The sequence below is a fragment of the Spinacia oleracea genome, chromosome 3 (genome assembly GCF_020520425.1).
Source record: "Spinacia oleracea cultivar Varoflay chromosome 3, BTI_SOV_V1, whole genome shotgun sequence".
NCBI lineage: Eukaryota > Viridiplantae > Streptophyta > Magnoliopsida > Caryophyllales > Amaranthaceae > Spinacia > Spinacia oleracea.
In genome coordinates, this window is record NC_079489.1 from 155,836,430 (window position 1) to 155,853,589 (window position 17,160).

At 37.3% G+C, this 17,160-nt stretch overlaps 3 protein-coding genes and 1 long non-coding RNA gene across 4 annotated transcripts; 1 reads left to right on the top strand and 3 right to left on the bottom strand.

Annotated features, from left to right (window-relative positions):
* Window positions 1-423: 423 nt before the first annotated feature.
* On the bottom strand, window positions 424-1,344 carry LOC130470203 (uncharacterized). Its single transcript, XM_056839844.1, has one exon. It carries the CDS (start codon window positions 1,342-1,344, stop codon window positions 424-426), a length of 921 nt encoding a protein of 306 aa, XP_056695822.1.
* An 8,106-nt stretch (window positions 1,345-9,450) lies between these two features.
* Window positions 9,451-10,952, bottom strand: LOC130470591 (uncharacterized). The gene is made up of 3 exons (XR_008931288.1): window positions 10,812-10,952; window positions 10,252-10,293; window positions 9,451-10,026 (listed from the first exon to the last, which is right to left on the bottom strand). It is a non-coding gene; the product is annotated as an uncharacterized lncRNA (long non-coding RNA).
* LOC110789205 (probable methyltransferase PMT27) lies at window positions 9,774-14,395 on the top strand. The gene is made up of 8 exons (XM_021993851.2): window positions 9,774-11,267; window positions 11,498-11,647; window positions 11,942-12,212; window positions 12,473-12,583; window positions 12,667-12,841; window positions 13,284-13,556; window positions 13,638-13,832; window positions 13,916-14,395. The coding sequence occupies exons 1-8, from the start codon at window positions 9,774-9,776 to the stop codon at window positions 14,115-14,117; spliced, it is 2,871 nt and encodes a 956-aa protein (XP_021849543.1). The 3' UTR covers window positions 14,118-14,395.
* A 41-nt stretch (window positions 14,396-14,436) lies between these two features.
* On the bottom strand, window positions 14,437-16,605 carry LOC110789204 (glutaredoxin-C3). Its single transcript, XM_021993850.2, has 4 exons — window positions 16,342-16,605; window positions 15,110-15,183; window positions 14,932-15,030; window positions 14,437-14,810 (listed from the first exon to the last, which is right to left on the bottom strand). The coding sequence occupies exons 1-4, from the start codon at window positions 16,533-16,535 to the stop codon at window positions 14,755-14,757; spliced, it is 423 nt and encodes a 140-aa protein (XP_021849542.1). The 5' UTR covers window positions 16,536-16,605; the 3' UTR covers window positions 14,437-14,754.
* Between the last annotated feature and the right edge of the window lie 555 nt (window positions 16,606-17,160).

A 17,160-nucleotide genomic window follows, 5' to 3' on the forward strand; every position in this document is an offset into this window, starting at 1 on the left:
AGTAGTAATGTTTTTAATACAAAGTTATAATTCTGAAGATAGATATAGTGAAAATAAATATTTACCTAACAATTATAATAGTCAAATAATTTGTAAAAGTCATTTGTTATAATAATCTCGTACTCTGAGCTCAGGAGGACTTCCATCGAAGACGGCTTCCATGTATAACGATTAGTTATTACCAATACAATCATGTCAGCATAAACATAATCCATAAAGCATACCATAAACACATAATTCTTTATTTGAAGAAAAAAAAATTTCACATTTAACATAAACATAACATTCATATAACTAATGATGGTAATACATCTTAGTTTGATACTTGATTAGCGCATATTACTTTCAAAATTTCCATCATTTAGTTTAGACTATTTTTTTTCTAGATGTTCGATCACGCGTTTTCAAAAGATCATTCATTCTTTACTCCATACTAGCGAAGTCGTCATTGTCATTTGCGTCATCGTCTTTTCCTTGCATTAAAAACACTCTTCCATTCGAAGTTGTTCCACGTGGGGGATTACGGTTGAAATTTGTAGTGCCACCATTTCCTTTGTTTTCATCGTTTCTCCTATCACCTTGCTCTCGATGTATTTGAGGACAATCTCTGATTTGGTGATCTTTGCTACCACATTTGAAGCAATCTCGCGTACCAATTCGACATTCTTTCTCAGTATGGTTCCATCTTCCACACTTGGCGCATCCACGATTCTTGTTGAAGCTTTGGTTTCCGTTATTCCCTCCTTGATAGCTGACATTGACATTTTGTTTCTTATTGTTCGGTTGATTTTCTTCGAAGCTCCCTTTTCGTTTTCCATATGTTTCTTCTCGAAGCTTGATAATTCTTTCGACGTTAATTGCTCGATCGTACAACTCTTGGAAAGTGGAAATTCTAGAACTCGAAAGACGATCACGGATCTCAATGCTTAATCCTCCTTCAAATCGATTCATCCTTTGCCTATCGGTAGTCACCAGGTCAGGGGCAAATCGAGCAAGCTCATTGAATTTCACTGCATATTCTAGAACATTTTTCTTTCCTTGACTCAATTTGATAAATTCCGATTCCATTTGCATTTGTAGAGAATAGGGGTAAAATTGTTCCCGCATAGCTTCCGTCAGTTTTTCCCAACCAAAACCAGGCTCATTTTGGACTCCTTTAACACTTTTCCACCACAGGTTGGCTTGTCCTTTCAAGTAAAAGACAACATAGTTGACCTTCCATTTCTCGGGGCATTGAGTTGCATCAAATAACTTCTCCATATCGCTAATCCATTCCTCAAATTCAGTAGGGTCTGGCTTGCCATCATAAGTAGGGGGTTTATGAGAAGCGAACTTCTTGAACATGTTGGAGCATTCTTCTTGCTCTCACCTTGGCTTCTGACGATTTCCTTGCAGAAGTTCCGACATTATCAATCTCATTAAGTCCATTCGATTATCGCTTGTTTCTCCTGGAGTGTCCCCGAAAATGGGATCCTTGCGCAATTCTTCAATTCTTTCTTGCATTCCTTCCAGCGCTAATGCAGATTTGTGATTACCATTGCCATCGTTAACATCGTTATCGTTTCTAGTGCCTTCAATAGGAATATTTCCGCTTGAAGTCATCGCCGATCTGATCGCAAGGATACAACGCTTCAGATAATCTTTTCTTCTTGAATTTAGACTAAGAAATTCTGCAAATCATAATAAGAAAACATTCCCGTTGCGTTCCCCGTTCCTATCACTCACACTCATTTTATTTTAACTTAGCATGATTTTAACGTATTCTTTTTAACTTATTTCTTAAAATTCTTGCTTAAAGCCTAATGAATTTTATTTCGTGCAAAACCCGTAAGGTTTAGCACTTATGGTCGCAGAACCTTGGCTCTGAATACCAAACTGTAACACCCCGACTTCTAAACACCATTAATTAGGTTAATTATCTTTAATTAGCAGCGGAAACCCTAATTTAGTCGGAGCGTCACTTGCCGTATTTCCCTCGTGGGAAATACAAGGCGACATAACCTTTTTAAATTACTAAATAAACTTTAATAATAAATACTTTTAGCATTTGGTTAATATTAGTATTAAAATCTAACTCAAATCATGAGATCAAACTTAGAGTTTAATTAATACATCCCTTTATTACTAATGACATAATTATCTTTACTAAACATCGATCGTGAATTTGATGGTTGCATCCTCACTCTAAGGCATCCCATGATCTTCTTCGTACCTAAAACAAAAGCAACATCGTGAGCCGAGGCCCAGTAACATACTACCCTATCAACGTAAACTCATTTCAATTCATTTTATTTACTTTGCAATCAGGGAGAATAGAATATAGTAAAACACTTTCATAAATGCATTATAATAAAACATCATTTACAACTTGAAACCTTAATAGTTCCCATTATCTTTCATAAAAACCTTCATTTTACTTGGTAACTGACAAGTTAGCCTTGCGGGACGTCTCCCACCTTGCGATAGTCCTCAAGGAGCACTCTCCCTTGTTGGACATACGCCCGTACCTAGATAGTTTCTTTTTTTTTAAGCTTGCGGTAACCCTCAAGGAGCACTCTCCCTTGTTGGGTATCCCGCGGTACGGCGGTACGTGCACGACCTAGAAATAGTAACCCCACTAACTGCCAGAACCGGTTACACTTGTATTTATCATGTTTCGTATCTTATCAATAACTCGTAAACATCATTCTTATAAAAATCATTCATAAACACATTTAATATCATCATTCATCAAACACACTTTATAAATACATTTCATATCCCACAATCCAATAAAATCATATCGTTATAAACATATTTCATAATCTCATAAAACATATTTCACAAGGGGATTGTGGGTGTTAGCAATAGATGTTACCTCAACCGTAGTTTATATTCCCTGTTCGATGGATCGTTCTTCCTGAACTCCGAGTCCAATTTCTTTCAAAATATTGAATAATTGAATTAGTTATTAATATGGTAATAATTTAACTTAGAAATTTCGAATTACTAAAAATAACGAATTTTCTAATAATAATGTTAGAAATATATAATTTCATAGTTTTAATGAAAATATAATTAAATACCAATTTTAGTGATAAATATAATTTATGGAAATTTCAATCGAAGTATATATACATATATTCTAAATCAATTACACAAGATTTATTTAATTTATGTCCTTGATAAATTTAGTACGGTAATTTATTTTTCTTAAACTCGATAATCATATTTATTTATTTCCTGAAAATAATAACAATTCATTAGTAAATAATTATATCATAAAATTTATTAAAACATAAATATTAAGGAATTGATAATCTGAAATTCAGGTTTGTCTTACCCAAAGCCCAATTGATTTGGCCCAACTTGAATAAGGAGGAATAAAACAAAGTTTCAATTTCAGAAACTTTGTTTCTGAAATTGTAGAACACGAGCAGCAGGGGAGGGGGGCACGGGGACGCAGGGCACGAAGAGGAGGGAGGCTGGGCGGCTCAGCCTGGGCGGCGGAACCGCGCCGAGAGGCGACGGTGATGGTGGTTTAAGGCGGCAGAAACAGGCGAGGGAAGGGGAAGAGGGGCGCGAACAGGGGTGGAGAGTGGTGAAGCAGGGAAGAAGCAAGGGTGGTTCTGGGTGCTCGACGTGGTGGCTGGTGGTTCGTGGGGTTGGTGATTGGTGACCGACGGAGTGGTGGTGTTGCTTTGGTGGTGCCACGAAGAGGAGAGGGAAGGGAGGCAGGGAGTATTTCGAAGGAGGAGGGAGAGCGAAGGGAGGTATGGTAGGAGTAGGTGGTCGGCCGGCGAGGTCGGGTCTGGGTAGTTGGTGGTCGGCAGTGGTGGTTAAGGTGGTGGCAGATGGCTGCCGGTTGTGGTGGTTCGAATAAGAAGGAACAAGGGAGGAATTTTCAGATTTTGTTAATTTGGTTTTTGTATTGAAATAATTCTGAAATTGGGTTGAATTTATAATTAGGTAGATTTCTAGAAGAACAAAAGTTCTTGGTCTCCAAGGCAATGAATATAGACTGAAATAAGGGAAGAGAGGAAGGAAAGAATGGCTTCATTCTTCCATGTACGTGGAAGGCAAGGAGGAAGAAGCTAATTGAAAATTTTGTCCTTTAGGGGCATTTTAGTAATTTCAAGTAGTTAGGCCAAATTTATGAATTTTAATTGCTATTTTAGGAAATTACTAAATATATAAATGTTTAATTAAAACAAAGTCTCGTAAAATATATCGTTAACGAAAAATAAATAAATTTTCGTTTATAAATTTATCATTTAAAATAAATCGTAAAAACGTTTAAAATAACGAAATTTTTAAATTATTTCTAATAATTGAAACGAAATTACGTTAATAAAATATTATTAATTTTTAATAAACGAGTTTAAAAGTTTCGGGGTATTACAGTTTGTGAACAACAGGTCATAGGTTCGAATCTACCTACACCAATTTGTAATTATATATATTGCCCTTTGTGGCTCATTCGCATAAAAAAGAGAGGAAATAATCAGCTTTTTTAATATCATTTCTCACTTTACTTGAATTTTTGAGCTAATGCATAGCGATTAAAGATACTAATGATAAAATTATGAACCCATAACACAATGAAAAATTGTTTCAACCACTCCAAAAAATAGAGAGAGAAAAGAGAGGAAGAGTTTGATTGTTCAGATAACTTAAGTTCAACAAAAATAGATTTTTAAGACAAGTTTCCTTAAGAAAAAGTTTATTTCAGCAAAATAAGTTCAGATAATATTGATATTTTCAGATAAGTTAATATCAATCAAATCTGTTGTACCTAGAGCTGGCAAATGTGTCGTGTCGGGTCATGTTCATGTTCGTGTCGAATATAAACGGGTTGGAAAAGTCTCAACATTAACCCGACCCATTTAATAAATGTGTCGTGTCGTGTTGACCCATTTAACTAATATATCATAATCTCTTGACACTAATCCTTTGTTTTCGTGTCCAGTTCGTGTCGTGTTGTCGTGTTTGTTCGATAAAGTTGGCTTTATTATAAGGTTTTTAACCAAATATATTAAATTATTGGTTGATTTTTCTTAATCAGCTTAAGTCGTGTCAGTTTCGTGTTAATAAACGGGTCATAAACCTTATCACTAACCCGCTTTTTTCATGTTCGATTCGTGTCGTGTCAGATTTTGCCAGCTCTAGTTGTACCAAACAGAGCTGAAGCATTTTTCATCTTCTTAAATTGTACATTTAAATGGGCTGGGCTAAACCTGCTATTCCAATACCAATTTGGCACATCTTCGGGCAGCCCTATTGCTATCAATCGGGCACACTGAAGCCCAATATAGTATGGGTAGTCCAGAAGCCCCAACTATAAAATGAGTACTTTGAGCAGAAGGTGAGAAAATGGAGGGTTCTGGAAGCGCAAAGGGGTGGGCGGCGGAGTCGTCGGCGGATGAACGGTGGCTCGTAGCGGCGGAGAAGGAGTTAAACAACCGTGTAGATTGAAATTTCAGCGCTGAATTTCTGAGGATTATATTTCTCCGATGATGGAAATTGTACCAAAAAATAATAGTTTTCAATCTGAAAATTGTTTTTCTCTCTCTTCGATGCTCGCCACCGTCTTCTTCCTCCTTCTCCAAACATACATAAACAATTAATTACGGAGTATATATTATTCACAAAATTCACACACTCACACTCTCTTTCTCTCTCTCTTTTTGATCGCCCACCTCAAGTCGCTTCCCCCTCCCGGACCTTGTGATGAAGCTTGGTTGCTTACTGAAGGTTCCGATTTTCGCCCCTTTTTCCTTTTAATTTGAAATCTGCAATTAGGGTTTTCCGATTTGGTTAATTGTTAGTGTTTTCCTGTGTTAATTTTTGTTTTTTGGGTTAAGATGCTGCCCTTTGAATGGATGCATGTACAAAATAGGAACATAATTGAAATTAGATTAGGTTGGAAAGTCTTTTTTTATAATTGGTTCTTATTATGAGCTACAAATTTCCTTCACTGTGGTGGGAATGACAATATTTTAAGAAATGTGTTTGCTTTAACTGGATAATTTGGAAGTTCAGCTAATTTAGGGTTTAAGCTTTGATTTTCGCCCCTTTTTTCTTTAATTTCACTTTTTGTTTTGGGGTGTGAATTTGAAATCTGCAGTTAGGGTTTTCCGATTTGATTAATTGTTAGTGTTTTCTTGTGTTAATTTTATGTTGGGATAAGGTGCTGCCCTTTGAATGGATGCATGTACAAAATAGGAACATCATTGAAATTAGATTAGGTTGGAAAGTCCTTTTTATAATTGGTTCTTATTATGAGCTACAAATTTCTTTTATTTTGGTGGAAATGACACTATTTTAAGAAATTTGTTTACTTTTAATGGATAATTTGGAAGTTCAGCTAAAGTTAGGGTTTAAGCTAAATTTGTTTGCTTTAGTTTGATAATTTTGGAAGTTGAGCTACATTTAGGGTTTAATCAGTGTTTACCTTTTTAGTTAGTAGCACCTGCAAAGTGAAATGATCCTATTAGCTCTAATAATGAATTGGATAAACAGTTGCTTAGGATCTGTGACCTACAATTATATGCTGAATTCATAAACATTTGGTGCTTCATATCATGTTATATTTCTTTATTAAGGGCTCGAATTGGGTGCTGATGTTTATCCTAAATTGGCATCATAAAAACCTTTTAGCTACTGATTCACAGAAAGTAGTTCCTTGGTTGTTCTACAATGATGTTCAAATTGCTTTCATATGTATGTCTTTATTAAAAGCTTGAATTTTGGGTACTGATATTTATCCTGAATTTGCATCATAAAAACATTGTAGCGGCTGATTCGCCAAACTGTCTGCATTTGGTGCTGCCTTGGTTGTTGTGCAATGTTGTTCAAATTGTTTGTATTGGGTCGGATTTTTGGTACTGATGCCCATCCTAAATTGGCATCATAAAAACCTTGTAGCAGCTGATTCGCTGAACTGTTTGCATTTGGTTGCGCCGTGGTTGTTCTACAATGATGTTCAAATTGCTTTCATATTATGTCTTTATTAAAAGCTCAAATTTGGGTACTGATGTTTATCCTGAATTTGCAGCAGCTACTGATTTGTCGAACTGTTTGCATTAGTGGGTTCCTTAATTGTTCTACAACAATGTCTCGAACTGTTTGCATTTGTTGGTGCCTTGGTTGTTCTACAATCATGTTCAAATTGCTGTTTTTCTTAATGTATTAATGATCTGATGACTGTTGTTGAACAATATGAAAGCCTATTAGCTCAAATTGGTAGAGCATTGTGTGTTATTGTATTGCACAAAGATGTAGGTTCGAATCCTACATGGGTTTTTTCACTTGTAATCTTTTTTCGTTTTGGTGTAGACGAACTAGGTGAAGCCTTTTAGTCTGGCATTCTGCATAGTGGATTTTGCAATGCTGTTTGTAAGATCACATCTTTGATAGAGTGATAGGGTGTATTCCCTGTTTATGGTGGGAATTCTAGGAAGGAGGTTAAGAATATCAGACAGCAACCTCAAATTAACAATAGAAACCACCTGAATATGATTGGACAGAAGGCCACTGGTGTAATCTGACAGCTTCTCAGACCAAGAATGTACGGAGTAATCTGCTACCAGTGTATTTTGCCCTAGGATTGCAGGTGTAGTTGCACCATTTTGATTCCAAAGTGCAAATAGAGGTGCTATTATTTTGAAATGGAGGTAGCATTTTGTTGCACCTCCTTTTCTTTTCCTTAGTGATATTTTCTACTGAGTATTGCAGTTCAATGCTGGGAACATGAGGTGGTTATGTTACCACAAATGTACATAGTATATGAGTTGCTCTGTTAATTCAATAATAATTTCTTAAAATGTGTAAGGAAAGGCTTCTGCAAAACAAATTGAAAGACTAGAAGGTTAGGTTGTGTTACCTTTTGGGTTGTCTGTTTCGTTTTTAAATGTTTTTTGGGCTAATTCTACGGAGGCTTTCTTAGTTGCTATCTTGCGGTTTCGGCAACCCCGATCTTGATAGTAAATGTACAGACTAGAAGTTTGCTTCTGTTTTTGTATAAGTTTTAGTCAAAAATATTGTTTCATGGGGTTTGTGAGTTTGCCCCTTGTTTGTGTGATTGGGTGGTTGTTTTGATTGTGGTTTGTTTACTTTGGTTAAGCATTGTGTTAGATGTCACTTTTGCGTAGTAGTTGTAGTGTTACTGATCTTTGTTTTTGTTGTTAATTTCCTCTATGAGATGGTTGCAAGTGGTTTTCCATTATGGTTTCGAAAGTGCGGGTTGTGATTGGAGGTCCTATGTGGGATCGTCTAAGTTGGAAGATTGATGATGATGTAGTGTTGGGGTTTATTAATTGGTACAGGGAAGTTTGAATAATTAGTATCCTTCCCTCCTCCAAAGTATGTTGGCTGGAATTTGGAGGAGATCAAGAGATGTGAGGCTAAAGAAGGATTCTATTGTCTTATGAGTGTGCTTGGAAGCGAGGTTTCGGAAATTATGTAAGGAAAAGGGGTGTGTGTGGGAGGGAGTTTTGGTGTCCATGGGTCTTGGTTGTTTGTTGGTCATTGAGATTAACATGTATTAATTCTTAATTTAGGTTAGCGATGAGATTGTTTCTCATTGTTTTCAAAAACTCATATTTAAACGATGATTCCCTTATAGGTACATAGCATGCTTTTTTCGAGTCACTTTTGGTGGCTCTTTGGGCTTGTGAGCAATTCACAATTCACAAGTCGTTTGCAACCAGCTCGTGTAATTACTCTTTTCCCGTTCCTTTCTTTGTTGTCCAAGTCCAATAGGCGATTAAGGAAACTTCTCAATGGTTATCAACCCAGCCGCTCAATCTTCGATAAGGAAATCATTAGAGGAAGTGACTTTGGCTCGCTAAGTTCTAAAGAGCATTGTAAACAAAGTCGTTGTAACAATCAAGGGATCACAAGCGATGGTCCTGCTACTCGTGTGATTTTGAGTCACTTGTATTTTGTTTTTATTATTGCAACTTAAGCCTATATCAAAATTATTACTTAAATTGAGAAGGAAAAACCGAAAAGTATGGCAAACTTTTACATTCTTTTACACGCAATTCAAGATGGTTCTGGACCTGACAAGGTCAGGCTGAGCCCACATACCTTTGTGCCTAAATGGGCTCGGCCCACAAAGCCTACTTGTTATGGTTTGCGTAGGGGTCGCAAATTTCAAAAGTGCAGCACATGCACAACCCATGTGCCCATGGTCAGGCCGGCCAACCCATCATGTATAAGCCTAACTCGCACAATATAACGTGTTTTGTCAGACTGTGCCTTTTTGTATTTTCCAAAAAAATGCGGCCCGAGCCCAGCACATAACTTCGTGCTCGTGTTGGGGCGTGCTATCTTTAGACACTATAGAACCGCTTACCTATATCTGGTTAGCTAGCCTTGCTATGCAGGTCAATGAGCGTAAGCGACTCCGCATATCGCAACTGATGAAGCTCGAACTTGTAACCTAACCCTACCAACTCCACCAACTTGTAAATGGTTTCTCCGTATAATAACTATATGAGTAATGTTATTGTAATATTATTATAATTATACATACAGAGTACAAATGTAGTCAATCTTAATGTAAGGAAATGCTCCAAGCCTCCAACTAATTCCCTCTTCCTACTATCTTGGATCTTTTGAGACATTCTCTCTCTTCCTTTCAATTCTGCTGCATCAAGCTCGGAACCTCCACTAACAAATCATAGTTTCCTCATGTTTCATTCCCATCTCTCTCAATTTTTTTTAATTTTTTTTAACACATCTGCATAATCTGTAAGTCACAAAGCTAATCAAAATCCTTCCTTCAAATGGCTTTTGGAAGGATTCGAAGCAACAAGCGACCGTCTTCCTCGGTTTCATACGTTTCAACAATCACAACCGTAATCTTCATAGCCTTATGTGTTTTGGGTGTATGGATGCTCACCTCTGATAACATAGCCCCTCCTAAACCCACTCCTCGCGCTTCCACCACCATTGTTACACGTGATGAATCCAACGAACTCAGTAAACCGAACGAGAAAATCAATTCCGGGACGTTTGAAGACAATCCCGGGGATTTACCTGATGATGCATTGAAGAACGGTGAGTCTCAGAAAACCGAGGAAGATCAGAAGAAGTCGTTAGATCAGTCGAGTACTGCTACTACTACCAAGGATTACTCTAAAGAGTCTAATGTGGGAGATTCGTACCAGAATATTGTGGAAAAGAAGGGTTCGATACAGGAAAATAATGAACCTGAAATTGTTGATGAAAATACTGGTGGTAAGGCGAAAGAGAATGAATTACCTTTGGTTGATGAAAATGCTCAGATTCTGGGTGGTAAAGAGTCTGTTGAAGAACATGAAAAGAAAAACGAACATCAGGTACAAGTTTTGGAAGAGAGCACTCTCACCGAGAAACAGAACATTCAACAAAATATTGAACATGATCAGGACATTAACAAGCCTAAACAGGAACCACAACAAGAACAACAACCAGAACAACAACAACAACAACAACCAGAACAACAACAACAACAACAACAACAACAACAACCAGAACAACAACAACAACAACAACAACAACAACCAGAACAACAACAACAACAACAACAACAACCAGAACAACAGGAAAGAGAACAGAAGGCTAAAAACAAACAGACAGCGGAGGAAGAACAACAAAGGGATAATAATAATCAACAAGAGACTGTAGAGGAACAACAGCAGCAACAGGATGAAAAACCAACCACGTTTAGCGATGAGACAAAGCAAGATCCAACGAAACAGGACAACAGCGAAGATTCCAACACAAAACAGGACAGCAGCGAAGATTCAAATACAAAACAGGAAGAAAAACAAATGACCCACCAACAGCAAGAAGACGAAGCTGCCAAGCAGGGAGATTCTGAGAAGGAGAACGAGGAAAGTACACAAGCAAAAGACAAAGCGGGAGTATTGGTTGATGAGAAATCAAGTGACTCGAGCTCACTCCCAAACTCGGGGATTCCAAGGGAGTCGAATGAGTCAAAAAGGTCTTGGTCGACACAGGCAGCTCACTCTAATGATGAGAAACAAAGGCAGAAGGATAATGTAAAGGGACAAGATGAAGAGAGTCTATATGGGTATACATGGAAGCTCTGTAATGTGACAGCAAGCTATGATTATATTCCTTGTTTGGACAATGAGAAGGCATTAAAAAAATTGCGTACTACAAAACATTTTCAGCACCGTGAGAGGCATTGCCCCGAGGATCCCTCGACTTGCCTTGTCCCCATTCCTCAAGGGTACAAGAAACCTGTCCAGTGGCCACAGAGCAGGAATAAGGTGAGAACAGGTTACATTGTTACAATTACTTTCACCTGTCTCCTAAAATCAACAAGATATACATGTTCAATTTAGATAAAGTAATAACATGATACATGATACATATTTGTATGTTATACTTTAACTTATGAACCACAATGGTGAGATTGTAATCATTGTATTGTCAGATCATAACTGAGCTCTATTCTAGTTTGAGAGTGATTAAGTTTTGCCTGTGTGGAGTTTGGCAGATTTGGTTTCACAACGTACCTCACACAGAATTAGCAAAGGTGAAAGGCCACCAGAACTGGGTGAAAGTTTCAGGGGAGTTCTTGACTTTTCCGGGAGGTGGAACTCAATTTATTCACGGTGCTCTTCATTACATTGATTTCCTTGAAAAGGTGAGTCAATTTTGCATCACTACAACTAACATAATATAATCGAGGAATGCACAGGGTGAAAATGTGATCATCAAAGTTCATTTTTACAATAAATTTGAACATGCAGCCGTGCAGTATCTGGTTTTATCTTGCCATGTCTGAATCACAACATAATCATATACACCGACTGCACAAACAATATCATCATCTCACGAAAAAAGAAAAGAAATCACGAAGCACACATATACACAAAATATATATTATTACTGCAAAGTAGAGGCAGCGTTTCTGACACTGCCACTTATTTGGCTACAGACAGTTCCAGGAATTAAATGGGGTAAGCACACGAGAGTAGTACTGGATGTTGGATGTGGTGTTGCAAGCTTTGGAGGCTTTCTTTTTGATAGGGATGTACTTACAATGTCATTTGCACCCAAAGATGAACATGAGGCTCAGGTACAGTTTGCCCTTGAGAGAGGCATACCTGCGATATCTGCTGTTATGGGTTCTCAGAGGCTCCCATTCCCTAGCAGAGTGTTTGATGCTGTGCATTGTGCTCGTTGTAGGGTTCCTTGGCATGAAGAAGGTTAGTAGTCTAACCTCCAGTTCCCTTTAATTTCCTTATCTACCATTCAATATTAACAAAAGAAAAAAAGAGAACAGACAAACCTTCCCAAAAAACTAATATGTGGAGTAATTTTCAGTCAAACAAGAAGAAATTATTTGGTAGACACTCTAACAAGAGGATTGACTGATTCTTAATATAGAATTCCTGGTCGGGGTATTGACTCTCTGTTTCATCAGATGCATAAAGGTTTTAATGTTTTTCTTGAAATTTCCATGAAGGTGGTAGACTTTTACTCGAGCTGAACCGAGTACTACGACCTGGAGGGCATTTTATTTGGTCAGCTACACCTGTGTACCAAAAGCTCAAAGAGGATGTGGAGATATGGGAAGGTATTTATGTTTCAACTTTTCGATTTTAACAACAAAAGCTTGCATATTCTAAGAAACTGACAAATGTAGTTCAATCTTCTAAGCCATGTCTGCACTGACTGCATCGATGTGCTGGAAGCTTGAGAAAAAAGAGAAAGATGTTGTAAATAAGATTGGAGCTGCCATATTCCGGAAACCCACAAACAATGAATGTTATGACCAAAGAAAGGAAAACAAACCTCCAATGTGTAAGAGTGATGACGATCCAGATGCTGCATGGTAGTTTTCTTACTCACACTTAGGCACCGTTAGGTTTGGTGTAAAACGTTTTCATGGAAAACGATTTTCCTCTTTTCAATCAATTTTACGTTGTTTGGTATGGCAATGGATGAAATACAATTTTCCATAACTCCCTCAAAGGTGGAAAAACATTTTCCATTTGAAAGGAAGGAAAACCACTTTTCAACCTTTTCTCCTTACCCCCCTCTTGCTTTTTCCCATCAATCTTCACCATTCTTCTCCCATTTTCCTTTTTTTCTATTAATTTTCTTGTAAGGGACCAAACAAAGGAAAACTAGTTTGAAATTGTGTTTTTCTTTAGAAATTGTTTTCCACAGAAAATCATTTTTCTCTGAAAATGTTTTACGCCAAACCAAAAGGAGCCTTTGCCCCAAAAAGGAAGGAATAGAGGACATCTAATCATTGGTGATCTTTTGAGTAGGTATGTACCTCTGCAAGCATGCATGCATCGGGTGCCAACTGATGAGTCAGCAAGGGGAAGCAAATGGCCGATTAGGTGGGCTAAAAGGTTGCAGGCACCTCCATACTGGCTGAACAAAACTCAGATGGGAATATACGGAAAACCAGCTCCTGACGATTTTGAAAAAGATTACGAGCACTGGCAAGATGTGGTGAACAAGTCATATCTTAATGGACTTGGAATCAGTTGGTCAAATGTGAGGAATGTTATGGACATGAGAGCTGTTTATGGAGGGTGGAGATCCTTTTTTCTCTTTTCATGTTTATAATTTAAAGCAAATGAGATGAAGGAATAACTAAAACTTCACCTTTTCAGATTTGCAGCGGCATTAAGAGACCTTAACATCTGGGTCCTGAATGTTGTCAATGTAAATTCTCCGGACACACTTCCCATAATTTACGAAAGAGGCCTCTTCGGAATCTACCATGACTGGTGTGAATCTTTCAGCACGTACCCTCGAACGTACGATCTTCTGCATGCTGATCATCTTTTCTCAAAACTGAAAGAAAGGTGGGATTCTATTGCTTAGAAAACAATTATGCATTCAAATTATATATAGGAGGTTATAATTTCTGTGTGGTTTTCAATTGTAGGTGCAAACTTACATCGGTGATGGCAGAAATAGACAGAATAGTTAGACCTGGAGGCAAGTTGATTGTTCGTGACGAGTCCAGCTCAATCGGAGAAGTTGAAAACTTGCTAAAATCACTGCACTGGGAGGTCCATTTGACTTTCTCCAAGGATCAAGAAGGAATACTAAGTGCAACAAAGTCTGACTGGCGACCAACATCGTGATACCTGAACTTGAAGCTCAAGATTTGGCACATCCAGCAAATTCCCTGCTTAGCATACTAGGAGAATTTTTAGAAGAAATAGCATGTTATGAATCAGCTCAGTTGCTGTTCTACCAGTATCAAACATAGATTGAAATACCAATGTGTGATTCAACAAAATTGTAGCATGAATTGAAAGTTTAATGACAGCATAATGTTAGTAGCATAAAAGATGGAACGACTGTAGAATGTTGAAAAATTCTTGTTCGCGATTCAATATCATAACAGCCAGATATCCAATCACGTGTATCGTAGTTGGTTTACACTTCTACACAAACACAAGTTCAGAACCATTTTAGAATACAACATTCAAAATTGTGTAACAGCTTACAAATTCATTTCCTAGAAAGAGAATTATAAAAGGGAGTATATATACAACGTATACACTATGATGAAAACAGCAGACAAAGTTTTTGTTTTCTTATCTACCAAGACAAAACGGAAGTAGTTTAGCAAGACATCTGTAAACTATAACCCTATCAAAGTTCGCATGAGTAGAAAACAAGCCATGACCTGTGATCATATCTAGAACATTATATGTTTTGACAAAAACCAATTGTGTGGTTGTTCTTCTCTTCAATATCTTCATTGAAGAGTGGTCAGCTACTCGAGAGATGCTTCTGCAATTGCCCGCTCAATACAGCACTCTGAAGATCTGAATTAAAGACAAGAAGAGCATCATCCCCGTCATGATTGACAAGTAACAAGGTAAACAAAACTTCAGTTACTACTAACAGGAGAACTTTTCAATCAAATCAGAGATAACATAAACATACCATCTGAGCCTCCAATATGTTTGCCATTCACAAAAACTTGAGGGACTGTACGTCGACCAACCAGTTCAAGCAGAATATCCTGAATATGAGACCCATCATCTGAAATGGTGATCAAGTCAATTAGGAGTAACTAACAGTGTAAATGTCTTGCAAAACAATCTCCTTACTAAATAAATACCTCGAAGGTCAAGCTCCACAACAAATGGCTCTTCATTCAGTTCTCTGAATATACGCTTGGCTCGCAAAGAGTATCTGGTCAGAGGATTAACATCAATGTCAATGATTACAATATCGATGATTAAACCACAAACTAGGAAGCTCTTCTCTAGTTCTCTGTATATTCATTGTCATGACTTGAATAAAAAAAAGGGCATGTTCTATGTTCTATAAACATCAAGAATCATACACCCTTGGAAATTCCCAATGAATCTCCTTGATAAACATAAAAACGTTTATCTAGTGGTAATGTACAATAAAAGTTATTGAATGTACGGTCTGCAAAAGTGTAGATTGACGGTATTTTTTTTCCTCAAATGTTGATAAAATCCAATTGCAGCTTAAACCGGCACAAGTTTTTCGCGTCAAGAATGGATGCCATCAGCATCCGAATTAAATCCCTATACAGAACAACATACAGAGTAGAAATTTGCGGCAATATGACAATTTATGTAAGATATACTTCGTCTGTTTCTTAATGTAATCTTGCAACTATTTAGAATTTAAGATAATCTACTAATTTATTCCAACATCTACTGAAAAAACATTGCTGCGTTCTATTCACCTGATTTTCCTTTATTTTTCCTGAACTTATCTTATCTGAACTTATTAGAACTTATCAAAACTTATCAAAACTTATTTTAGTTATAAATTGTAGTTGGTCAACCCTTATTTTTCCTGAACTTATATTATCTGAACTTAACTAAACTTATCCGAACTAATTTTACCTGAAATAAGTGAAAATAAGGTGAACAGAACATGACCTAACAATATCAAATTTTAGCATACTTTTATAACTTTTACTAGTACAAAATTAAAGCAATTGGTGGTCAAAGAATCAAAGATGTATGGAAAATGTGCACAGCTAAAAGAGCAAGATCAATAAGAAACGGAAGGGGAACTTCCATAAAGTGATTCAATTACTGAAGTGTCAGCTTGTAAGTTCCTTCGGATTCAAATTACACAATGAATGATGCAGAATTGCAGATTGATCATAACAATGTTAACGCCTTTTCCAATTTCAATCCGAAAATCACAGTGTATAAAGCGAAACCCTAATTACAACGAGAATGCAAAGATAAAGCGGTAATGCAATCAATTAACGAAAAAAAAAAATCCCCAAAACAGCAAACTAATCGGAATTAGGGCTTCAAACAAAGTGATTGAGAGAAAGAGGGAGAGAGAATGAGTTACGGGCAGTAGGATTTGGAGAAGACGGCGATTCGATTGGAGTAGATGACATTGTTGACGAAGGCAGAAGCTGAATTGCTGGCCATGGCTGCTTTGATTCCGCCATTTTCGCTCAACAAAATCATGGCCGCCATTATCAAGAACATTGTACTCCTCAGCTTACATAAACTCGCAGAATTTCCATGGCATCGCTTCATCTTCTTCCTTTTGCTCTTCTCTTCTGTATTTTCTCCTCTTAAGTCAACGCGTGTTTCTAGTTAGAACTCAGAAGACTCGCAAAGTATTCCTGATTCGGGTTTGGGGTTGGGTTGGGGTTGGTTTTGGGTTCGGATTCGGGTTCGAGTTCGGGTAAAGTTCGTTCCTGTTTGTTTATTTAACGGTTTTTTCATGAAATGCCCCTGAGGTTTCACGAAATTCACCAAATACTCATGCGTGTTTCAAAATACATAGTATACCCCTATTTATCCGTACTGTTCATTAAATGCACCTGTACTTAATGGACGTTAGCCTGCCGTTAGCTGTGTTTTACCATTTTACCCTTAATTCGTATTTAGGGCGATTAAGGATGAAAAACCTTAAAGAAAATCAAAAAAAAAAAAACATCTTCTTCTCGTCTCTCATCTCCCCTATTCTTCTTCCTTCAATTCTACTCAAATGCTACAAAATCTGGGTGTTCTTTGGGTGAATTCGCGACAAAAAGGATATTTGACGCGATTTCGATCTCACCCCCAATTCATCAATGGCAGATTCACCTCAAATTACTCAGAAACACAAACATGGGTATTTTTTCGTACTGTTCAGATGTTTGACGCGATTTCGATT

Bases quoted from the DNA above. Each gene is read 5' to 3' on its own strand.
- LOC110789204 (XM_021993850.2), bottom strand. From the start codon at position 16,535: ATGAAGCGATGCCATGGAAATTCTGCGAGTTTATGTAAGCTGAGGAGT. The intron at 15,031-15,109 runs GTATTTATTTAG...TCACCATTTCAG, and splicing joins TGTGGAGCTTGACCTTCGAG to ATGATGGGTCTCATATTCAG. The intron at 14,811-14,931 runs GTATGTTTATGT...TCTTTAATTCAG, and splicing joins ACATATTGGAGGCTCAGATG to ATCTTCAGAGTGCTGTATTG.
- LOC130470203 (XM_056839844.1), bottom strand. From the start codon at position 1,344: ATGTTCAAGAAGTTCGCTTCTCATAAACCCCCTACTTATGATGGCAAG.
- LOC110789205 (XM_021993851.2), top strand. From the start codon at position 9,774: ATGGCTTTTGGAAGGATTCGAAGCAACAAGCGACCGTCTTCCTCGGTT. The intron at 12,842-13,283 runs GTAGTTTTCTTA...TCTTTTGAGTAG, and splicing joins GACGATCCAGATGCTGCATG to GTATGTACCTCTGCAAGCAT. The intron at 13,557-13,637 runs GTGGAGATCCTT...TCACCTTTTCAG, and splicing joins ATGAGAGCTGTTTATGGAGG to ATTTGCAGCGGCATTAAGAG.